This window comes from Coenobita brevimanus, chromosome 4 (assembly GCF_032717465.1).
Source record: "Coenobita brevimanus isolate Jiangsu-jjx chromosome 4, ASM3271746v2, whole genome shotgun sequence".
In the NCBI taxonomy this organism is placed as follows: Eukaryota; Metazoa; Arthropoda; class Malacostraca; order Decapoda; family Coenobitidae; genus Coenobita; species Coenobita brevimanus.
This window is the reverse complement of record NC_136957.1, coordinates 2,156,526-2,174,562: the sequence shown is the minus strand read 5'-3', so window position 1 is coordinate 2,174,562 and position 18,037 is coordinate 2,156,526. Positions and strand designations below refer to the sequence as shown.

The window sequence follows — 18,037 nt, the reverse complement described above, 5'->3', positions numbered from 1 at the left end:
TCTCTCTCTCTCTCTCTCTCTCTCTCTCTCTCTCTCTCTCTCTCTCTCTCTCTCTCTCTCTCTGTCAACGTTAGCGATCCTAAATAATTCACGAGAGAGAGAGAGAGAGAGAGAGCGAGAGAGAGAGAAAATCGCTCTAGTGCCACAGACGCCTGCTATCATTTCAGATCTGATACTGGATCCCTGACACCTCTTCCTCAGCGATTTATTTTTGGATTCGGCTGGTTAATATTTTGTACTTTATTTATGCAGAGTATGGCGATATTACAATTATTCAAGCAACACAGAGGAGGATAGTAACGTATAATATGCAGAATAAATCGCTTAGGAACAGGTGTTAGGGAGCTTTCTTAACTGGCGAGTATGGTATTATATGCAAAATAAATCGCTCAGGGAGAGGTGTTAGGGAGCTTTCTTAACTGGCGAGTAAGGTATTATATGCAAAATAAATCGCTTAGGAACAGGCGTTAGGGAGCTTTCTTAACTGGCGAGTAACGTATTATATGCAAAATAAATCGCTTAGGAAGAGGTGTTAGGGAGCTTTCTTAACTGACGAAAATGTAAGCTTTTTAGTACGGTACTTTTGTAAGCTTAGAAGTTTTTCCAGTTCCTCTCTCCAACCAACACATACTTAAATAATTTACTGTTCTATTTCCTTACATGTTACTTATACAAACTAAGCTTATATGCAAGTAAAACGGATTGAGAGAAAATGCAATGAATATGCAAAGTAAATCAAGAAGCAAATTGTAAAAGTGAGAAGAAAAATAAACTCAGAACCATACTCCACAGACCATCCTTTCAAAATGTAACACCATAATTCTTTCAGTCTACGCGAGGGAGAGGTGACGGTGAACTGTACTGGCGGTGTTGGCGGTGTGGAAGACGCGTCCAGCGAGGAGGACCTGTGGGAGCTGCGATGGGCCGTGTACCGCGTCATCTTCCCCGTCCTGGTGGCCGTGGGGGTCGTGGCCAACCTCCTCAATCTGGTCGTACTCTCACGGCCGGCTATGAGAGGCGTCGCTTACAGGTGAGCTTTCTTATTTTGTTATATTCTTTTTCTGTCAGTGCCTCCAGTAGCTGTGGCAGTACCGTGTCAGGTTACCAATCATCCCAACCTGAATTCAGTGCCACTAGTCCTGGAAAAAGCCAATAAACCACAACAGCATCAACGACCTCCCTCACCTTTGACTGCTGCTTTCATCTTTCCTCACCTTATTTCTTCAGTAATCCCAGCTCTTCCTTCACCTTACTTTATTATCAAGGTCCAAGCATGCCTGGGCTGTTCCTGTTCCTATTCCTTTCATTTTTTGTATGTGTTCCCACCCTATCAAGGTTCTCTCAGTGACATACACAGACACACACAAAGGCCTGTATGTTCGTAGGGTGAGGAAACTTACCAACACCTGTTTCCTAGCTATTTCTTTGGCTTGGTACACCTGCTAATCTCTTGTATCATAGTTATTCCTTTGTATTATCAACATAGATTGCATGAATAAGATGAAAGCGTTTATTAAAAAGGCACATGCAGAAATAAACCAGTAAGGAAAAGGTGTTAGGGAGCTTCCATATCCGACAGAAATAACTCTCTACCACAATTTTCCACGTGCCTTCCCAACTGTACGCCAAAAAATGCTTCAACACCTACATCCATCAGTGTGGCATTGCGTGTGGGTGGGTCGCTTCTCAACTGACTGAAAGCATTGTCCCTTGACTTCATACAGCATTTCCCCTTCAAGGCAATTATAACACGACTTGAAGAGATAAACAGGTCAACTCTGGAACTGTCTCCCTCTGTGTGTATTTCCTACCGCCGATGATCTCCAGTCTTTCAAATGCGGTATGTCCAGGCATCTTGAAATGAACGGATCTTGAGTTTGGCTCTCAGTTATCTTGTTTTTGTTTTTTCTTGGAACAGTTTTGCGGGCTCCTGGCCTTTGGTTCTTTCTTTCTTGCATAAAAAAAAGTTGCAGCTGCCTGCCAATGTTACAAGGTGGTCACTACAAATTTTTTCTTCTTCTGATTCTCTGTCTGTTGTATTCATCTTATTTTATATATCTGAGTCTGACCATAAGTTAGTCAGCCTGTTCCCTGAGACCCAGGAGAGAGAGAGAGAGAGAGAGAGAGTGACAAAGCCTACTACATCACCATCTTTTATTTCTCCATTATTGCCCTCGAGAACAGCAGATCATAGGTCAAGGTCACGCGGATAGATTGACCTAATAAAATCAACTCCAACCATTTTCATTCAATTTAGGCCAAACTTGGGGGGAAGTTTGAGGGTAAGGCAAGATTGGCGTGATTCAGTTTTGAGAGCATTAAGTCAAAGGTTAAAGGTCAAGGTCAAAGGTCACAGGGCAAGGTCAAAGGGCAACGTATTGACCCAATTTTAACCAAGCTTGTTTTTGGATATATCGACCTTCTATCTATCAGGGATCTCTCTCTCTCTCTCTCTCTCTCTCTCTCTCTCTCTCTCTCTCTCTCTGACCCTCATTTTACCTCTCAGGCTATATCGACCTCCGATCTAGGTCACGTTGACTTTATCTATCGCCGGTGGGTTTATCTATTTGCTTCGCCTTTAGTGATTTTCAAGTTGAATTTGTTTATCTATCTATCTGTCTATCTATCTGTCTACCTGTCTATCTATCTGTCTATCGGCCTATCTATTTACTTTTCTGCCTGTTTTTCTATCTATCTGTTTATCTATCTACCCGTCTATCTATCTATGTCAATCTGTCTATCTACATGTCTATCTGTATGTCTGTCTGTCTACGTCTAACGGGGTGATGTGGAGCCTACTATGGTGCCCTTGTTAACTGGGTGGAAAGATGCAAATGTGGCGTCCATCCACGAACCAAACCTCCACATTCTTCCCCGCGCCTCTCTGTAGTCAGGCGCCGTCTACCGTAAGGGAATATAAGTTTATTGCACGAGACGGCCCTGCAGAGGCGTTTTCTTGCATGCAGTTGATGGGTCTGCTTGACCAGACGGACCTGGGGTTAACAAGTGTATCTCTCTATCTATCTATCTATCTATGTGTCTGCCTACCTATGTACCTATCTACCTACCTACCTACCTTCCTATCTACCTACCTACCTACTTACCTACCTACCTACCCACCTACTTACCTACCTACCCACCTACCTGTCTACCTACCTACCTACATACATACATACCTACCTATCTATCTATCTACCTATATATCTACCTACCCTACCTACCTATCTACCTGCCTACCTATCTACCTACCTACCTACCTACTTACCTATATATCTCCCTACCTACCTACCTACTTACCCACCCACTCACCGACCTACCTACCCACCTACCTACCTACCTACCTACCCACCTACCTACCTCCCTCCCTACCTGCCTACCTGTATACCTACCTACCCTCCTACCTACCTATCCATTAGTCAATCTATCGGGTTTATCTATCGCTGTATCTACGTGCAATCGCCATCCTTTCAGTGTGTGTGTAATTACCTCTGTGTGTGTGTGTGTGTGTGTGTGTGTGTGTGTGTGTGTGTGTGTGTGTAGGTAATGATGAGAGAGAGACCATATACACGTGTTTATATATAGCACACTGGCAAATAAATCACTTCTTTGAATTTGTTAAGGTCATCTCTATACCATCTTCATCATTATTATCATTATCATCGTTATCGTCATCATTATTATCATTATCACAATACGACAATAATAATCACCATCATCATCATCATCAACGCCATCATCATCATCACCATCATCATCATCATCATCATCATCATCATCATCATCACCATCATAGCCATCATCATCATCATCATCATTTAAATCATCATCATCATCATCATCAACGCCATCATCATCATCATCATCATCATCATCATCATCATCATCATTTAAATCATCATCAACGCCATCATCATCACCATCATCATCATCATCATCATCATCAGGCCACGTCATTCCACCGTAGGACATAAGATTCTCCTAGCGGTCGTTTCGTTTTGTTTCGGTTCGGTTCGGTTCGGTTCGTTTTGTTTCGGTTCGGTTCGTTCCTTTCGTTCGGTTCGTTCCGTTTTGTTTCGTTCGTTTTTGTTTTGTTTCGTTTCGTTTCGTTTCGTTTCTTTAGTTTTTGTTTTGTGTTGATTCGTTTCGTTTGCTTCGTTTCGTTTCGTTCGGTTCGTTCATTTCGTTCTGTTTCATTTCCTTCGTTGTTGTTTTGTTTCTTTTAGTTCGTTTCGTTTCGTTTAGTTTCGTTCGTTTCGTTTCGTTTATAAAGGCTCCATCATGTATGCCTGCGTCGGCCTTGGTCACCTTATGGCGGTTCTCCACCCTGCTCGATCTCTGGCAGTCTGTACTCTGTCCCTTACCCCTCAGGTCACGCTGTATGACCTCATTCCATGTGTAATGATTGATAGAGATTGATAAGAAACTAGAAGATAAAAATAATAGATAAAGAGATAGATAGATGTAGGTATGTGTGTATGTATATGTGTATGGAGAGAGAGAGAGAGAGAGAGAGAGAGAGAGAGAGAGGAGGGGAGGGGTTGCAGCAAACTGACATACATACATCTCTGTCTCACACTGTCTGGTACAATTTAATAACTCTGTGCCAGACCAAGTGGAGAGAGAGAGAGAGAGAGAGAGAGAGAGAGAGAGAGAGAGAGAGTGAGCGAGGGGGGTAGGCGTGGAAGAAAAGAATTTGGAGACAGACAGACAGACCAGACACACACACACACACACACACACACACACACACACACACACAGGTGTATGGCAGCAGACAGTGACAAAGCGTACGATATTACCATCATTTATCTCGCCTTTATCACCATCATTTATCTCGTCTTTATCACCATCATTTATCTCGTCTTTATCAGTTCCATTACGTGCGTTCCTCACGTGAGCCTAATCAGGAAAATTGCAAGCATATGTTGAAGGTGAGATATTTACCCCCACGAACGACACTGAGCGCAGGTTATGTATTTACCCTTGTCTTTTGGTCTCTGTCTATCTGCCTGTCTGTATGCAAGATATCTCAAAAAATTGGCCAAGGATCTCAGTGAAATTTGGTGGATAGGTGGGTATTACGTCAAGGTAGAGTTGATTAGATTTTGAGGTGAATCGGGATCCGGATGCAGGAATAAATCATAAATTTAATTGGCATTGGCAGGGGTTTACACTCTCTGAGATAGTGTAACAGGGCAGACAAAGACCGTAGAATTAACTCTCTGTGAGATTGTAAAAATATTCGTCTGGTGCGAAAGAGGAGTTATAGTCGCAAATTTTAAACTTTATTGGATTTGGTGGAGGTATGGCTTCTGTGAGTGTTTTCTAGCTCATAACGCCACTAACGGGAGGAACCAGGTAATCTAATCTTGTATGTCCTGCACTTAACTGTGATAGCAACACCTGGATGGGGGAATTATCGGTAAATATTGGGTACATGATGGCTGAGTGGTTATGGAAGTGGTCTGCTGGTTGAAAAGACGCAAGTTTGTTCATTAGCAAGGAAGGGGGACACTCTGAGTATATGAATTTCGTTAAAACTGGGTGTACTGAGCTTCCACAAAACCCATCAACACAGTATAACAACACCCCTACTAATGGAGCCGTGACAGTTTTGAATGAGATAGTCCTACAGAGCAAACAGAATGGACAGTTGATCTTGAATTTGGCACTCTTTTCTTTGCTTTTTATCTTGGAGGCAAAAACTTTGAGACCTTCAAGCCTTTGGTTCCTTCTTGTATGTATAGAAAAGCACCTAAGTGGTGATTTGTGAAAGTGCATGGCATGGGATGACTTGCTAACCCCAAGGGTACAAACTTTTAAGACCAGGCACAGAGGTGGACATATATGGTCGGGTCCACACGTGTGCTGGAACAAGTGCCTGCAACAACAAGTAAACACCACAATAACAAACAAGCTGCAAACATGCTGGGAACAGCAGCGTCCAGTCATATTGACAACATCGTGATTAAGTCTCAGCTGCCTCGTCTGGACACACTTATCCCATCACCTCTGTTGCCAGTAGGTTTGAAGCTGCACTGAAACATGTTTGCATACATCTGTCCAGACAGTGCCGCATACATGTATCCAGACGTATTGCCAGCTGCGTTGTCAACCCATGTTCGAGGAGACGTGTGGACGTGCCCTCAGTCCTCCTTAACTTGACCCAGATGTTCGTCCATTTACAGCTTATTTTCATGTAGATCAGTGGAAAAAGAAGAAAGACAATGCTAGAGCTCTACATTCTTTCCATGGCACTTCCACATGACTAGCATCATTTCTAGGATTAAGCTATTGTTGAAACTCATCACTGAAAACGGGAATATGGCAGTTTTAGGCCAGGTTAAAGTAAAAGGAGTATAAGACCCCATCATTACCTCGTTCTGGGAGTAGGGGGCAGAGGCTAGGCTACTGAACTCCACATTTTACAAGGGTATTGACGCCCTTAATAGCGTTTAACATACGGTAATCAAAACAGCATCCAACCCCCTTTAGACGGTATTTCCCTCAATAGTTTCCCGTCTTAGTAATTTTCCTCCATAGTTTCCCGTGTTAGTAATTTCTCTCCATAGTTTCCCGTCTTAGTAATTTTCCTCCATAGTTTCCTTAGTAATTTTCCTCCATAGTTTCCTTAGTAATTTTCCTCCATAGTTTCCCGTCTTAGTAATTTCCTTCCATAGTTTCCTTAGTAATTTTCCCTCAGTTTCCCGTCTAAGTAATTTTCCTTCATAGTTTCCGTAATTTTCCTCCACAGTTTCCCGTCTCAGTATAAAGAAAACGCTTCACTAGTTCCACATCCCGACAACAGATGGCAGCACTTCAACCACCCAAAGCAATCGGGAAATAACAGCTGAAACGGCGCCTTTTAGGAGAGTGATAAAGGAAAGCTGGCATGTGAGAGAGAGAGAGACAGACAGACAGACAGACAGACAGGCAGGCAGACAGACACAGAGACAGAGAGAGAAGAGGCGGAGGAGGAGAAGGAGGAAGCATGGAAAAAAAGAATTTGGAGAGAGAGAGAGAGAGAGAGGCAGACAGACACAAAGACTGAGAGAGAAGAGGCGCAGGAGGAGAAGGAGGAAGCATGGAAAAAATGAATTTGGAGAGAGAGAGAGAGAGAGAGAGAGAGGTATGGGGAAAGTTTGGAGCCGCTAATTAGTCAAATTAATTTTATTATGAGCAAAACATGCTATGCATTTTAGAGCTGGATCTGCTCTCTCTCTCTCTCTCTCCAAATTCTTTTTTCCCATACTTTCTTCTCCTCCTCCGCCTCTTCTCTCTCTCTCTCTCCAAATTCTTTTTTCCCATACTTTCTTCTCCTCCTCCGCCTCTTCTCTCTCTCTCTCTCTCTCTCTCTCTCTCTCTCTCTCTCTCTCTCTCTCTCTCTCTCTCCTAAAACCACCACCATTCGTTTCGCTTCCTCCGCACCTACCGCCTACACACACACACACACACACACATATTCCAATAAATTTCTCTCTCTCTCTCTCTCTCTCTCTCTCTCTCTCTCTCATTCCCACACCCACACACATCCTTCTCTCCCTCTCATTACTTCCTTCCCTTTTCACACACACACACACACACACACACACACACACACACACACACACACACACACACACAAATTACACATCTATTAAGCTACTTTGACAGAGTTACGGAAACTTTAAAGAGAAGAGAGGGATGGGTGGACAGTATATGTTTAAATTTCAGGAAAACATTTGACAGAGCACAGCACCAAAGACTTTTATGGAAACTGTACCATCAAGGAGGAATTCGAGGCAAACTATTTTGCTGGATGCAAGATTTTCTCAAAACAAGGGATATGAGAACAGTACTGAGGGGAAATTACTCATCATGGAGGGAAGTGACTAGAAAAGTTCCATAGGGTTCAGTGCTGGCGCCAATTATGTTTTTAATGTATATAAATGACATAGACAGTAACACTGGAAATGGAAGCTATCTAAATATGTTTGCGGATGATGCAGAAATACAAAGGAAATTTAGTAACACAGATTCTTGCAGAGAGCTACAAGAAGAATTAAATAAGCTTCATGAATGGAGTAATAAGAAGCAAATGGAATTTACTGTGGACAAGTTTCATGTAATTAAGTTTGGTGAAAGTGGAAAAGGACCAGATTGAGGTTATGGTTTATGAAGTTGAACCCTACACATATAAGAAAAAAAGAAGGACCTAGGAGTGATTATCAATAACAGACTATCTCCGGCTGACCACATCAGTGAGAAGGTACGGAACATGTATACACTGCCTGCTAATATGAGAAGAGCATTCACATAATTAAATAAATTAAGACGTGCTGAGAAAGATAACATCATTCATCAGACCAACCCTGGAATATGCGTCAGTAGTCTGGAGTCCTCATCTTTAAACACAGATAAGATTGAAAAAGTACAAAGGGCCGCTACAAGATGGGTACCAAGCTTAAGGGATGCAAGCTACGAAGAAAGGCTAGAGAAACTTGAACCTACCAACATTACAAGAGAGAAGGCAAAGAGGTGACGTGATTATGCTATATAAATGCATATCAGGGAAGGAGAAAATAGACATAAATGAATATATAACCTATGAGGAAACATGAGCAAGAGGACACTGCAAAAAACTGCATAAAAAGAGAGGTGACAAAGACGTAAGGAAATTCATTTTCCCAAATAGGGCAGTTGAGAATTTGGCTCTCTATTGTATTTTGTTTTTCTCTTGGAGGGAACTGTTACTGCGGGCTCTTGGCCTTTGGTTCCTTCTTCCTCGCATAAAAAAAAAAAAAAACTACCGAATGAAGTAATGTGTGCCAAAACTATTCATAAATTTAAGGATATGTATGACAAAAGTGGTTTAATACACGGGACAGTACGAGCTTGATTCATTCCTGTAAAGATAGGCTACAGTGGGGTAAGAACAATTAGATAAGAACACACACACACTCACACTCACACATTTTCTCCCTTTTCCTTTCTCTCCCTACCTTGCCCTTTCCTTCCCTCATTGTACGATAAATCTCTCTCTCTCTCTCTCTCTCTCTCTCTCTCTCTCTCTCTCTCTCTCTCTCTCTCTCTCTCTCTCTCTCTCACACACACACACACACACACACACACACATCTTTCTCTTCCAAGTTCTTTTTTTCCAAGCTTACCCCTCTCTCTCTCTCTCTCTCTCTCTCTCTCTCTCTCACACACACACACACACACACACACACACACACACACATCTTTCTCTTCCAAATTCTTTTTTTTTCCAAGCGTACCTCTCTCTCTCTCTCTCTCTCTCTCTCTCTCTCTCCCCCACCCTGTTTTTTTTCCTCTCATTACCCCAACATTGAGATCCCAGGCTTTTAATAAGAGGTCACACAAACACACTTATAATTAACTCCACCCCATCACGACAACAACAACAACAAAGACAAAAACATCATCGGTATCAACATCAACATCATCAGCAGTAGTAGCATCAACAACATCATCAATATTAGTAGCATCAACAACAAAAAAAACATCATCGGTATCATCAACAACATCAACAACATCATCAATATTAGTAGCATCAGCAACATGAGCAACAACAAAGACAAAAGCATCATCGGTATCATCATCAACATTAGTATCATCAACATCAACATCATTAGCAATAGTAGCAGCAACATCGTCAACATTAGTATCATCAACAACGTCAATATCATCAGCAATAGTAACATCAACAACAGTAACATCATCAACATCATCAGCAACAGTAGCATCAACAACATCATCAGCAACAGTAGCATCAACAACATCATCAGCAACAGTAGCATCAACATCATCAACAACAACAAAAACATCATCGGTATCATCAACATTAGTATCATCAATAACATCAACATCATCAGCAATAGTAACATCAACAACAGTAACATCATCAACAACAACAACAAAGACAAAAACATCATCGGTATCATCAACATTAGTATCATCATCATCAGCAATATTAATAGCATCAACAACATCAACAAAAACATCATCGGTATCATCAACATTAGTATCATCAACAACATCAACATCATCAGCAATAATAGCATCAACAACAAAAACAACAATAAGAATAATAGCAACAACACTCACTCACTTGCACTCACTCACTCACTCACTCACTAATACTCACTCACCCACCCACGCTCTCACACTCACACTCACTCACTCATTCTTTCACACACAGCCTCATTCACTCACGAATTAGCTGGCTTACACTTAACACACACACACACACACACACACACACACACACACACACACACACACTCATATTAGGCTTTTGTCAGCTTAATTTATAGTCAGAAAAAAAAAAAGTAATATTAAGAACAAACTTAATTTTTCTTGTTTATTTTCATTTTTCCTACAATAATATTATTTACGTGAAAAGTGGACAAAAAGAAGTCTAGCTATATATATATATATATATATATATATATATATATATATATATATATATATATATATATATATATATATATATATTTTGGCGACCATCATCCACTCACTTGGTGTAGTGCTGCCTACTTCTTCACCTTTATCATTCTTTTTTGTCTGCCCTCCTCTCTTCCTATTTCTCACCCTCATCCACTCACTTGATGTAGTGCTGCCTACCTCTTCCTTCAACTTTATCATTCTTTTTCTGTGTCTGCCCTCCTCTCTTCCTGTTTCTCCCATCTTTACTGTCACTTTTTATTACTCTTCTTTCCTTTTCAGATGGCTTTATATAGAATAACTAGCCTAATGGTTTCCTGCAAGCCAGGAAACCATTTACAACGCTGGGTGGTAACCATATAGCCAACCCATACGTGTTGCCTACGTGTCAACAAGTTGGTTGGCGGAGGGTTAGTGCCCCTCCCCGTAAAATAACAAACTTAAAGACAAACGGCCACCCCATGCAGGATTGTGGCGTCTGGTTGTAGATGGATGGATAGACAGATAATTATAGCAACAAACATAATGATAGGAATATGACAGACACGGTGAAGCCTGTTTGTTATATTTTTCCTTTGTTACAGGTCAACAGAGAAGCAAAGAAAGCAGACACTGAGCATCGTTTGTTTATAAGGTCGGTTAGTGAGCCAACAGAAGCACAGAAAACGTTAAACGGTAGTATTTAAACATGGTCCCCCCCCCCCTCTCTCTCTCTCTCTCTCTTGTGTATTGAGGGAGGAAGGGAGTGCATGTAATTACCGTGACTACGTGACATCATGCAGGGGCTGATACGCAGTGCATGACTTTACATACGTGGATCAGAGCTAGCTTTAATCTCTTTAATTGGGATGATGGTGATGATGATGATGATGAGGAGGAGGAGGTGGAAGAGGAGGATGTCTGAAGGTGTTAATATGAGGTTAATAATACTGAGCAGTATAACATCTCTCATTCTCCTTTAACACATCTAACAATAGTTTTTAACATCTTCTTCCCTCTTCCAGGTACCTCAACCACCTGGCCGTTAGCGATCTCCTTTACCTCGTCTTCAACATCCCCTTCTGCCTCCCAGCCTTCGCCAAAATCTCTGAGGAAGAAGTGGTTTCCCGGGCGAGCGCCATTTACTACGCACACGTCGGCATCCCAACCGTCAATATGTTCCTTACTATGAGCGAATATATAGTGGTTTGGCTCTCTTATGACCGATGTTTGGCCGTGTGCAGTCCCCAGAAATTCTCCTCAAGGCAGAGACTCCAGGTGGTGAGGGTACGGTGCGGAATGTCGCTAATTTTAACCATGTTTGTCTATAGTTTAAGTCCGCTCGGCCAAACGTATTCTTGTGCGGGGTCCAACTGCTGCGTCAGCGAAAGCCGTTACATCGAGCAGACATGGTACCTGGGCTATGAGTTCTTCAGGGAAATATACTCGAGGTTCGTGCCCGCCATACTCATCACGGCCTTCAACGTGGCCATAGTGGTCACCCTAAGGCAGATGAAACGCGAGAGAGAAGGCAGTGACGTCATTAGTGAAGCGCGGCAGGAGCGGGAGCGACGGCTTTGCTTGCTCCTCATGGCCATAACGGTTCTCTTCTACATCTCGGCTTTCCCCAGCGCCATCTACAAAATCCTTATGTTCTACGATCTACCTTTTATCCAGTACTTTAGAGCCGTAGCGGACGTTTTAGAGGTGTCTGGGCATGTGTTTAATTTCGTGCTATACTTCCTCTTCAGCCCCGAGTACCGCAAGACGCTGGTCACCATGACGTCAAAGGACCACCACAACCACAATGACAATATGGCACACTCCTCCACGGCCATACCACTATGAACTGGTAAAATATAGACAAATACAAAAGGAACATGTATGCAACTATAGACAAATACAAAAGACATGTATGCAGCTATTCCTTTGAAAAAAGCTGTAACCGTATTTTTGTAAACGAATGATCCAACTACAGAAACGTTTGTATGTATGTGTGTATGTATGTATGTGCCGTAATATAAAAAGACCTTTGTATATGTTTTTGCCATTCCCGTTATTATACATATTATCAAATTAAACGTTGTAACAGTATTTTTGTAATCGCTCTGTGCTACAAAATATAGACTACATAAACAAATACAAAGCACAAAATGTATGTAACGTAGTGGATATATATATAGTCCCATTATGAAATATATATATTGATACTGATGTAAAAGCTATATGTTAGGTTAAATTGTCGTTACATATTTATAACTGTCATTTTGTAATATGAAAGGCACACGTTATAGGCCACAAATCAATACAGCATGCGTATGTTAATGTATGTTTGTATTATGTAACTGCCATTCTCTATAGGCTAAAATGTCGATACGTATTTATAACTGTCATTTTGTAATTTGAAAGGCTACACGGGCATCTGGTAGCGCTCATGACAGGAATGTCACTCAGCCATATTGCAGAACTTCTGCCTATCAGAATTCTTTCATTCCCCGAATTGCATGTCTCTGGAACTCGCTTCCCCAGAGTTGTTTCCCTCCTAATTTCAACCCACAACTGTTCAAGTCTAACTGTTACAGATATTTTATGAACAGAGGACACCAGTAATCTGGTGTATGGATTATTATTATTATTTTTTTTAATTTGTCTTTCCTTCGTTCTGTTATTTATTAAAAAAAAAAAAAAAACGTTATAGGCTACAAATCAATACGGCATGCGTATGTTAAGTGTACGTTTGTATTATATAAACGTCATTCTCTTTAGTCAGAACATATTAACAAATACACAAAGCCAAAGCTGGTCTGTGGTTGTGGACATTTGTAACGTATTCCTCACCCCTTCACTACGACAGGCTTCCTTTCACCTCCTGCCGCCCGAGACATGAGACGATTTTATTCTTGTAAAATAAACCCCATGCTCTCTAAATGGTTCAGATTATCTTGATTTAGAGGCCTTTTTTTCTGGTAACATTTTTTTTTTTTTCACTTGGTCTCCTATCTCCCTCTTCCATCCCCCCTTGGCCTCCCAATCCTTCTTTAGTCTGTTTGTTTCGCCTTTCCCCCTATTCTTCCACCTCGTCCATTTTCCTTCCCACCCTGGCTTCTGTCTCCTGCTGCTGTCTACCCTTCTTTTCTCCCTTGTTCTAAATTCTTCTTCCCCCAGATACCCTTCGCTCCCTTTTGCGAACGCGCCCTGCTATTCTGCCACGTATATCTTTACTGATGGCCAGTGGCGTCACCAGGGGGGGCTAGGGGGGCTTAGCCCCCCCAAATCAAGGATTCAGCCCCCAAAAAATTGCAGCCCCCCAAAATAATAATAATAAAAAATCTCCAGCTTACATAGTATGCTTGCAGCTCGCCATTGACCCACCTAGCTTTCCCCCAACCCCCTACCGCCAATCCACTTTTATTCGTGCATCCATATTAGTTTAATACAATGTTATTTATAGCTATATAATGTGATTAGTTATTCACAATTTACGTAAACCTATGACTCAAATCATAATTGTTATAATATATTAGTTTGAAGTTTCCCATATACTTTTTCCAAGCTTGGTTTTCTTTGAAATATATTTATTGCACAAAATGCAAGATTGTATTAAATTTATCAGACTTATTATATATTTACAATATATAATATGGTATATATTAATCACGGAGCTTTAAAATTGGATTATGCAGTCTAAAATATCTGATCTATGCAATTTTTCACAAATTCGAATGTTGAGAGTATCGGAACTCGGAATGTTTGTTTACATTGAGAAGTGTCTGTGAACTGTGGCTAAATCCTGTGTTGTTTTCGGTTTTATTTGAATGTATTGGTTTCAGTGGCTGTATAGACGTTACTACGTTCCGGTATATTGCTAGCCACCTCACTTTACCTGTTCATTTTTGTTTTTACGGATATGAGATCTAGCCTATACTCTATACAAAGAGTCAGCAGTACTTAGTTGGTTCAGTCGACACTCGACTGTCAGAACTGAATGTCATTTCCCTTTTATAGGCTATTCTACAATAATACATTTGCGGATATCAGCCAGCAGCCACTCAAGTGATGAAAAGGTCATTTAAAAATCCTCAGGGACAGGGTGACATAAGGAAATTCTTTCTCGCCCACACCTCCAAAGATGACTCAGATGAATGCCAAGAAAAAGTGGCTGTTATTGGGAATGAGGTGCCAGAAGCAACCCCAGATAACCCCAAAGCTGAACCCATTCAGACATGTGTAAGTAGCCCTATATCAAACTATTTCAGTAGTCATTTTATGAAGCTTAGGCCAGGATTTTTTTTATTGATTTATTTTTAAATTGACTAGGCCTAGGCTATTTCTCATTGTTGCAAATATATTGTCCTAAACGTACAGAGTGGGAAAGTAGGCTAAAACTCTCTCTCTCTCTCTCTCTAATATATATTATATTTTCTCATTATTTTTTTAGCCACCGCCCAGCACAAGTGATAACCTTAATATACGGTACCTGCTGAAGAACCGGCACGAGATCTATTTTATAATTTTTGTTTTTTTGTGAATGGCTTTGTTTTCCTATCACAGTACCGGTAATGGAAGATAAATCTTGGCAGTTATATCTATATACATTGAATAAAGAGCTTCTTTGAATTATCAGATTTAATATGGTAAGACTAAGAAACCGTTATGATACCACATAATACTAGCAATTGAAGAAAAACTATTATCTTCAAAAAAGCTTAATACAATTACCTTGTACACATTATATCATAAGGCTTACTGATACCTGATATTAGGCCCATCAATATTCATGTGTCCTATAAGTTTCTTATTAATAGCCTGTGAGACCTTATTTTACTTTTTCTTCATCTATAGGCCTCAAAAATGCTCCTAAAACTGCTCAATTTCCGAAAAACTTTCCGCGGGGGGCTTACAGCTCCCCCCCGTACCCCCCAGCTGCATAGGTTCGCTTCGCTCGCCCCCCCCTCTTCTACTTACACCAGGGCTACAGCCCCCCCAAAATCTGACCCCTGGTGACGCCACTGCATACATTCCTCAGCAGTCCCATCTCCACTGCTCTTACTCTTGACTTTTCATTTTCATGCCACACCATAGTCTCACACCCATATGTTAAAGTTGGCACTAACACTCCTTCATGTAAGCCTCGTGCAGCTGCAACACTCAAGCCTCTGTTTCTTATCAAGGCCTTCATTGCACCAGCTACTTTTCTTCCTTGTGTCACTCTACTTTCCACTTCTTTTGCACATTTTCCTCTCTTTTCTATCACTGTACCCAAGTATTTGAACTCTCTCACCAATTCCAGTCTCTCTCCATTCGCTGTAACATCACAGTGAATGGAGAGTAACATTCTCACTGTTTCTGTTGCCAGAATTATCACTTTTCCTACTGTTCTTCACATATATTTAGCATGATTATTTCCCCCCTCTCTCTTCTGCCTTCGTGCCATATAGTTTTATTATGGCGTGGTTTAGTTCTTCCTTATGCCTTCCTTCCCCCCTTCCTTCCTTCCTCCCTTCCTCCTTCCCCCTCCCTCCCTTCCTCCTTCCTTCCTTCGTTTATTTCTGGTCATTCCACATATTTACCAGAAAATCGTTTATAATTCCACCCCCTCCCAAAGTCGGAAATCCCCTCCCTTGGGAATTATTTTAGTTTTAGATTCTAGAGTTGTTCACCATCATATCCTGTTTTTTTTTTTTTTTTAAGCGTAACGATCAAAAATATACCTGAATTATCGAAATATTTACAAATTTGATGGGATGTTGATTTTGTACTTATATATAGCATGGCAATTTAATTATCAAAATCCTGACTTTACGCTTACAAGACACAAATGAAAATCAAAAAAAAAAAAATCGCCATAAAATATATATATATCTAATCACTAACGATGCATTAAAAAGGTTATATAAGTTCATTTAGGCTTTATCTCTTTATTACCTCCCGCAATGTTCAATCCTCCCCCCCCCCCCCGCCGTTATTTAGGAACCCTTCGTCTAGTAAAACCAAGAGCGAAATAAACACATCCTGGTACTGAAGAGGCTATGGTCGTAGTGAAGTGGTTATGGATTTTTATTTCACCCCGTTAAGTCCTTCAAAATACAATGAAACTCAGAAAATCGAGGGATGAAAGAGATATTGTGTGATTCTGTATCTTTGTAGTTGTGTAAGTTGGACCAGGAATGGATACAAAGGCAAATTACAGCACGTATCAGCGAACTTTTGTATCGTTAAAAAAAAAAAAAAAAAAAAAAATGTGGCAACGCGTTCCTCAGCTGAATAAATGATTTTTTAGTTTGGGGGCTGTCAGAATACCAACAGTAGTTATATAAAAAAAAAGAAGAAGAAGAAGAACGAGGAGGAGGAGAAGAGAAAGAAGAAAAAGAAAAGATCATAACAAGAAAGCAAAAAATAGATAGAAGCAGAAGAGAAAAAAGAAAAAGAACAACAACAATTAAAGAAAGTTAAATATATATATATATATATATATATATATATATATATATATATATATTACATTACAGTCTTTGTAATCACGGTATACTAAAAACAAAATACACAAGAAAAAAGCTCAAACTAGCATTCAGTAAACCTTACTCCTTTCGCTTCAAGTAGCCTACCCAAGCTGAACAATATCATCTGACGGTAGCCATAGGAGAGAGAGAGAAAGGGGGGGAGGTTAAATCATCTTGCTTGTGATGGGGTAACATTTTCCCATTTCATCAAAAGTTTTCAATGCACAGCCGTTAATTGGACATTCCAGGTTGTGTTTATCATGTAAGTTCAGACAAAAATATGATAATAATAATAATAATAATAATAAATGCTCCTGGAACTACGGGAAATGCCCTGAATCCGAGAACGTTCTTGAGAATCGGATAGGCTCTGGAAGCTAGACAATAACGAGAGTGGATGTTGAACTGGAACGGGAAAGTGTTAAATTCAGTGCTTGGACCTGAAGATATCTGTGTATAAAATATCTATAACGCGTCTCAAGATACTGAGTTCCATTAGCCACACTTTTTTTTTTCGTAATATTTGCTCTTTACTGACTTATTCGCCTTGACACTCGGTAATATCCTATCTTATATTCTTTATTTTTATTTTATTTATTTATTGTGATCCTGTGGTTATCTTGCTCTTGGTTATAGCATTTTTTTTTTTTTTTAATCTGCAAGTTGAAAATCTACATTCCTGCCATTATCACTCATTTTTCGGCTCAAAATCATCGTTATCGCGCGCCTGAGTTGGTTTCTGTCGACGGTGGTGGTGCAGTATCTCTGGTTTCTGATGGTTTTTAGGGATTCAGAGATGAGGCCCTACTAAGGAGTTAAAATCCCAGGGGGCGGAGACCCCTAACTCTCCATCCCTTAGCCTCAGAACCCCTTATCTCGAACCCATCTCAAGTCTTTGTATGGTGTTTCTTCCTTCTGATCGTTTTCCATTAACCTAACCATGCTTAAGTGTTTCTGATACCCACTATAACAGTATCGGTGTGCATTTAGTGGGTGTAAATTGTTGTAAAATGAAAAATCTGGGTTTACAAGTGGGGTGATTTGGCGCCAATTACGAAACATCCCATAGGCTCGGTGCTTTTATTATCGCGCAATTTGGTTTTCGC

The 18,037-nt window shown here is 40.6% G+C and overlaps 1 protein-coding gene across 1 annotated transcript in view; it reads left to right on the top strand.

Moving 5' to 3' along the window:
* The window catches only part of LOC145394985 (putative G-protein coupled receptor B0563.6), a 51,452-nt gene extending 39,173 nt beyond the window's left edge, over window positions 1–12,279 (top strand). Inside the window, exons 3-4 of the mRNA XM_080268735.1 lie at window positions 830–1,030; window positions 11,457–12,279. Of these exons, the coding sequence (XP_080124861.1) occupies window positions 830–1,030; window positions 11,457–12,279 (1,024 nt within the window). The remainder of the gene's footprint in view (window positions 1–829; window positions 1,031–11,456) is intronic.
* The last annotated feature ends 5,758 nt before the right edge of the window (window positions 12,280–18,037 follow it).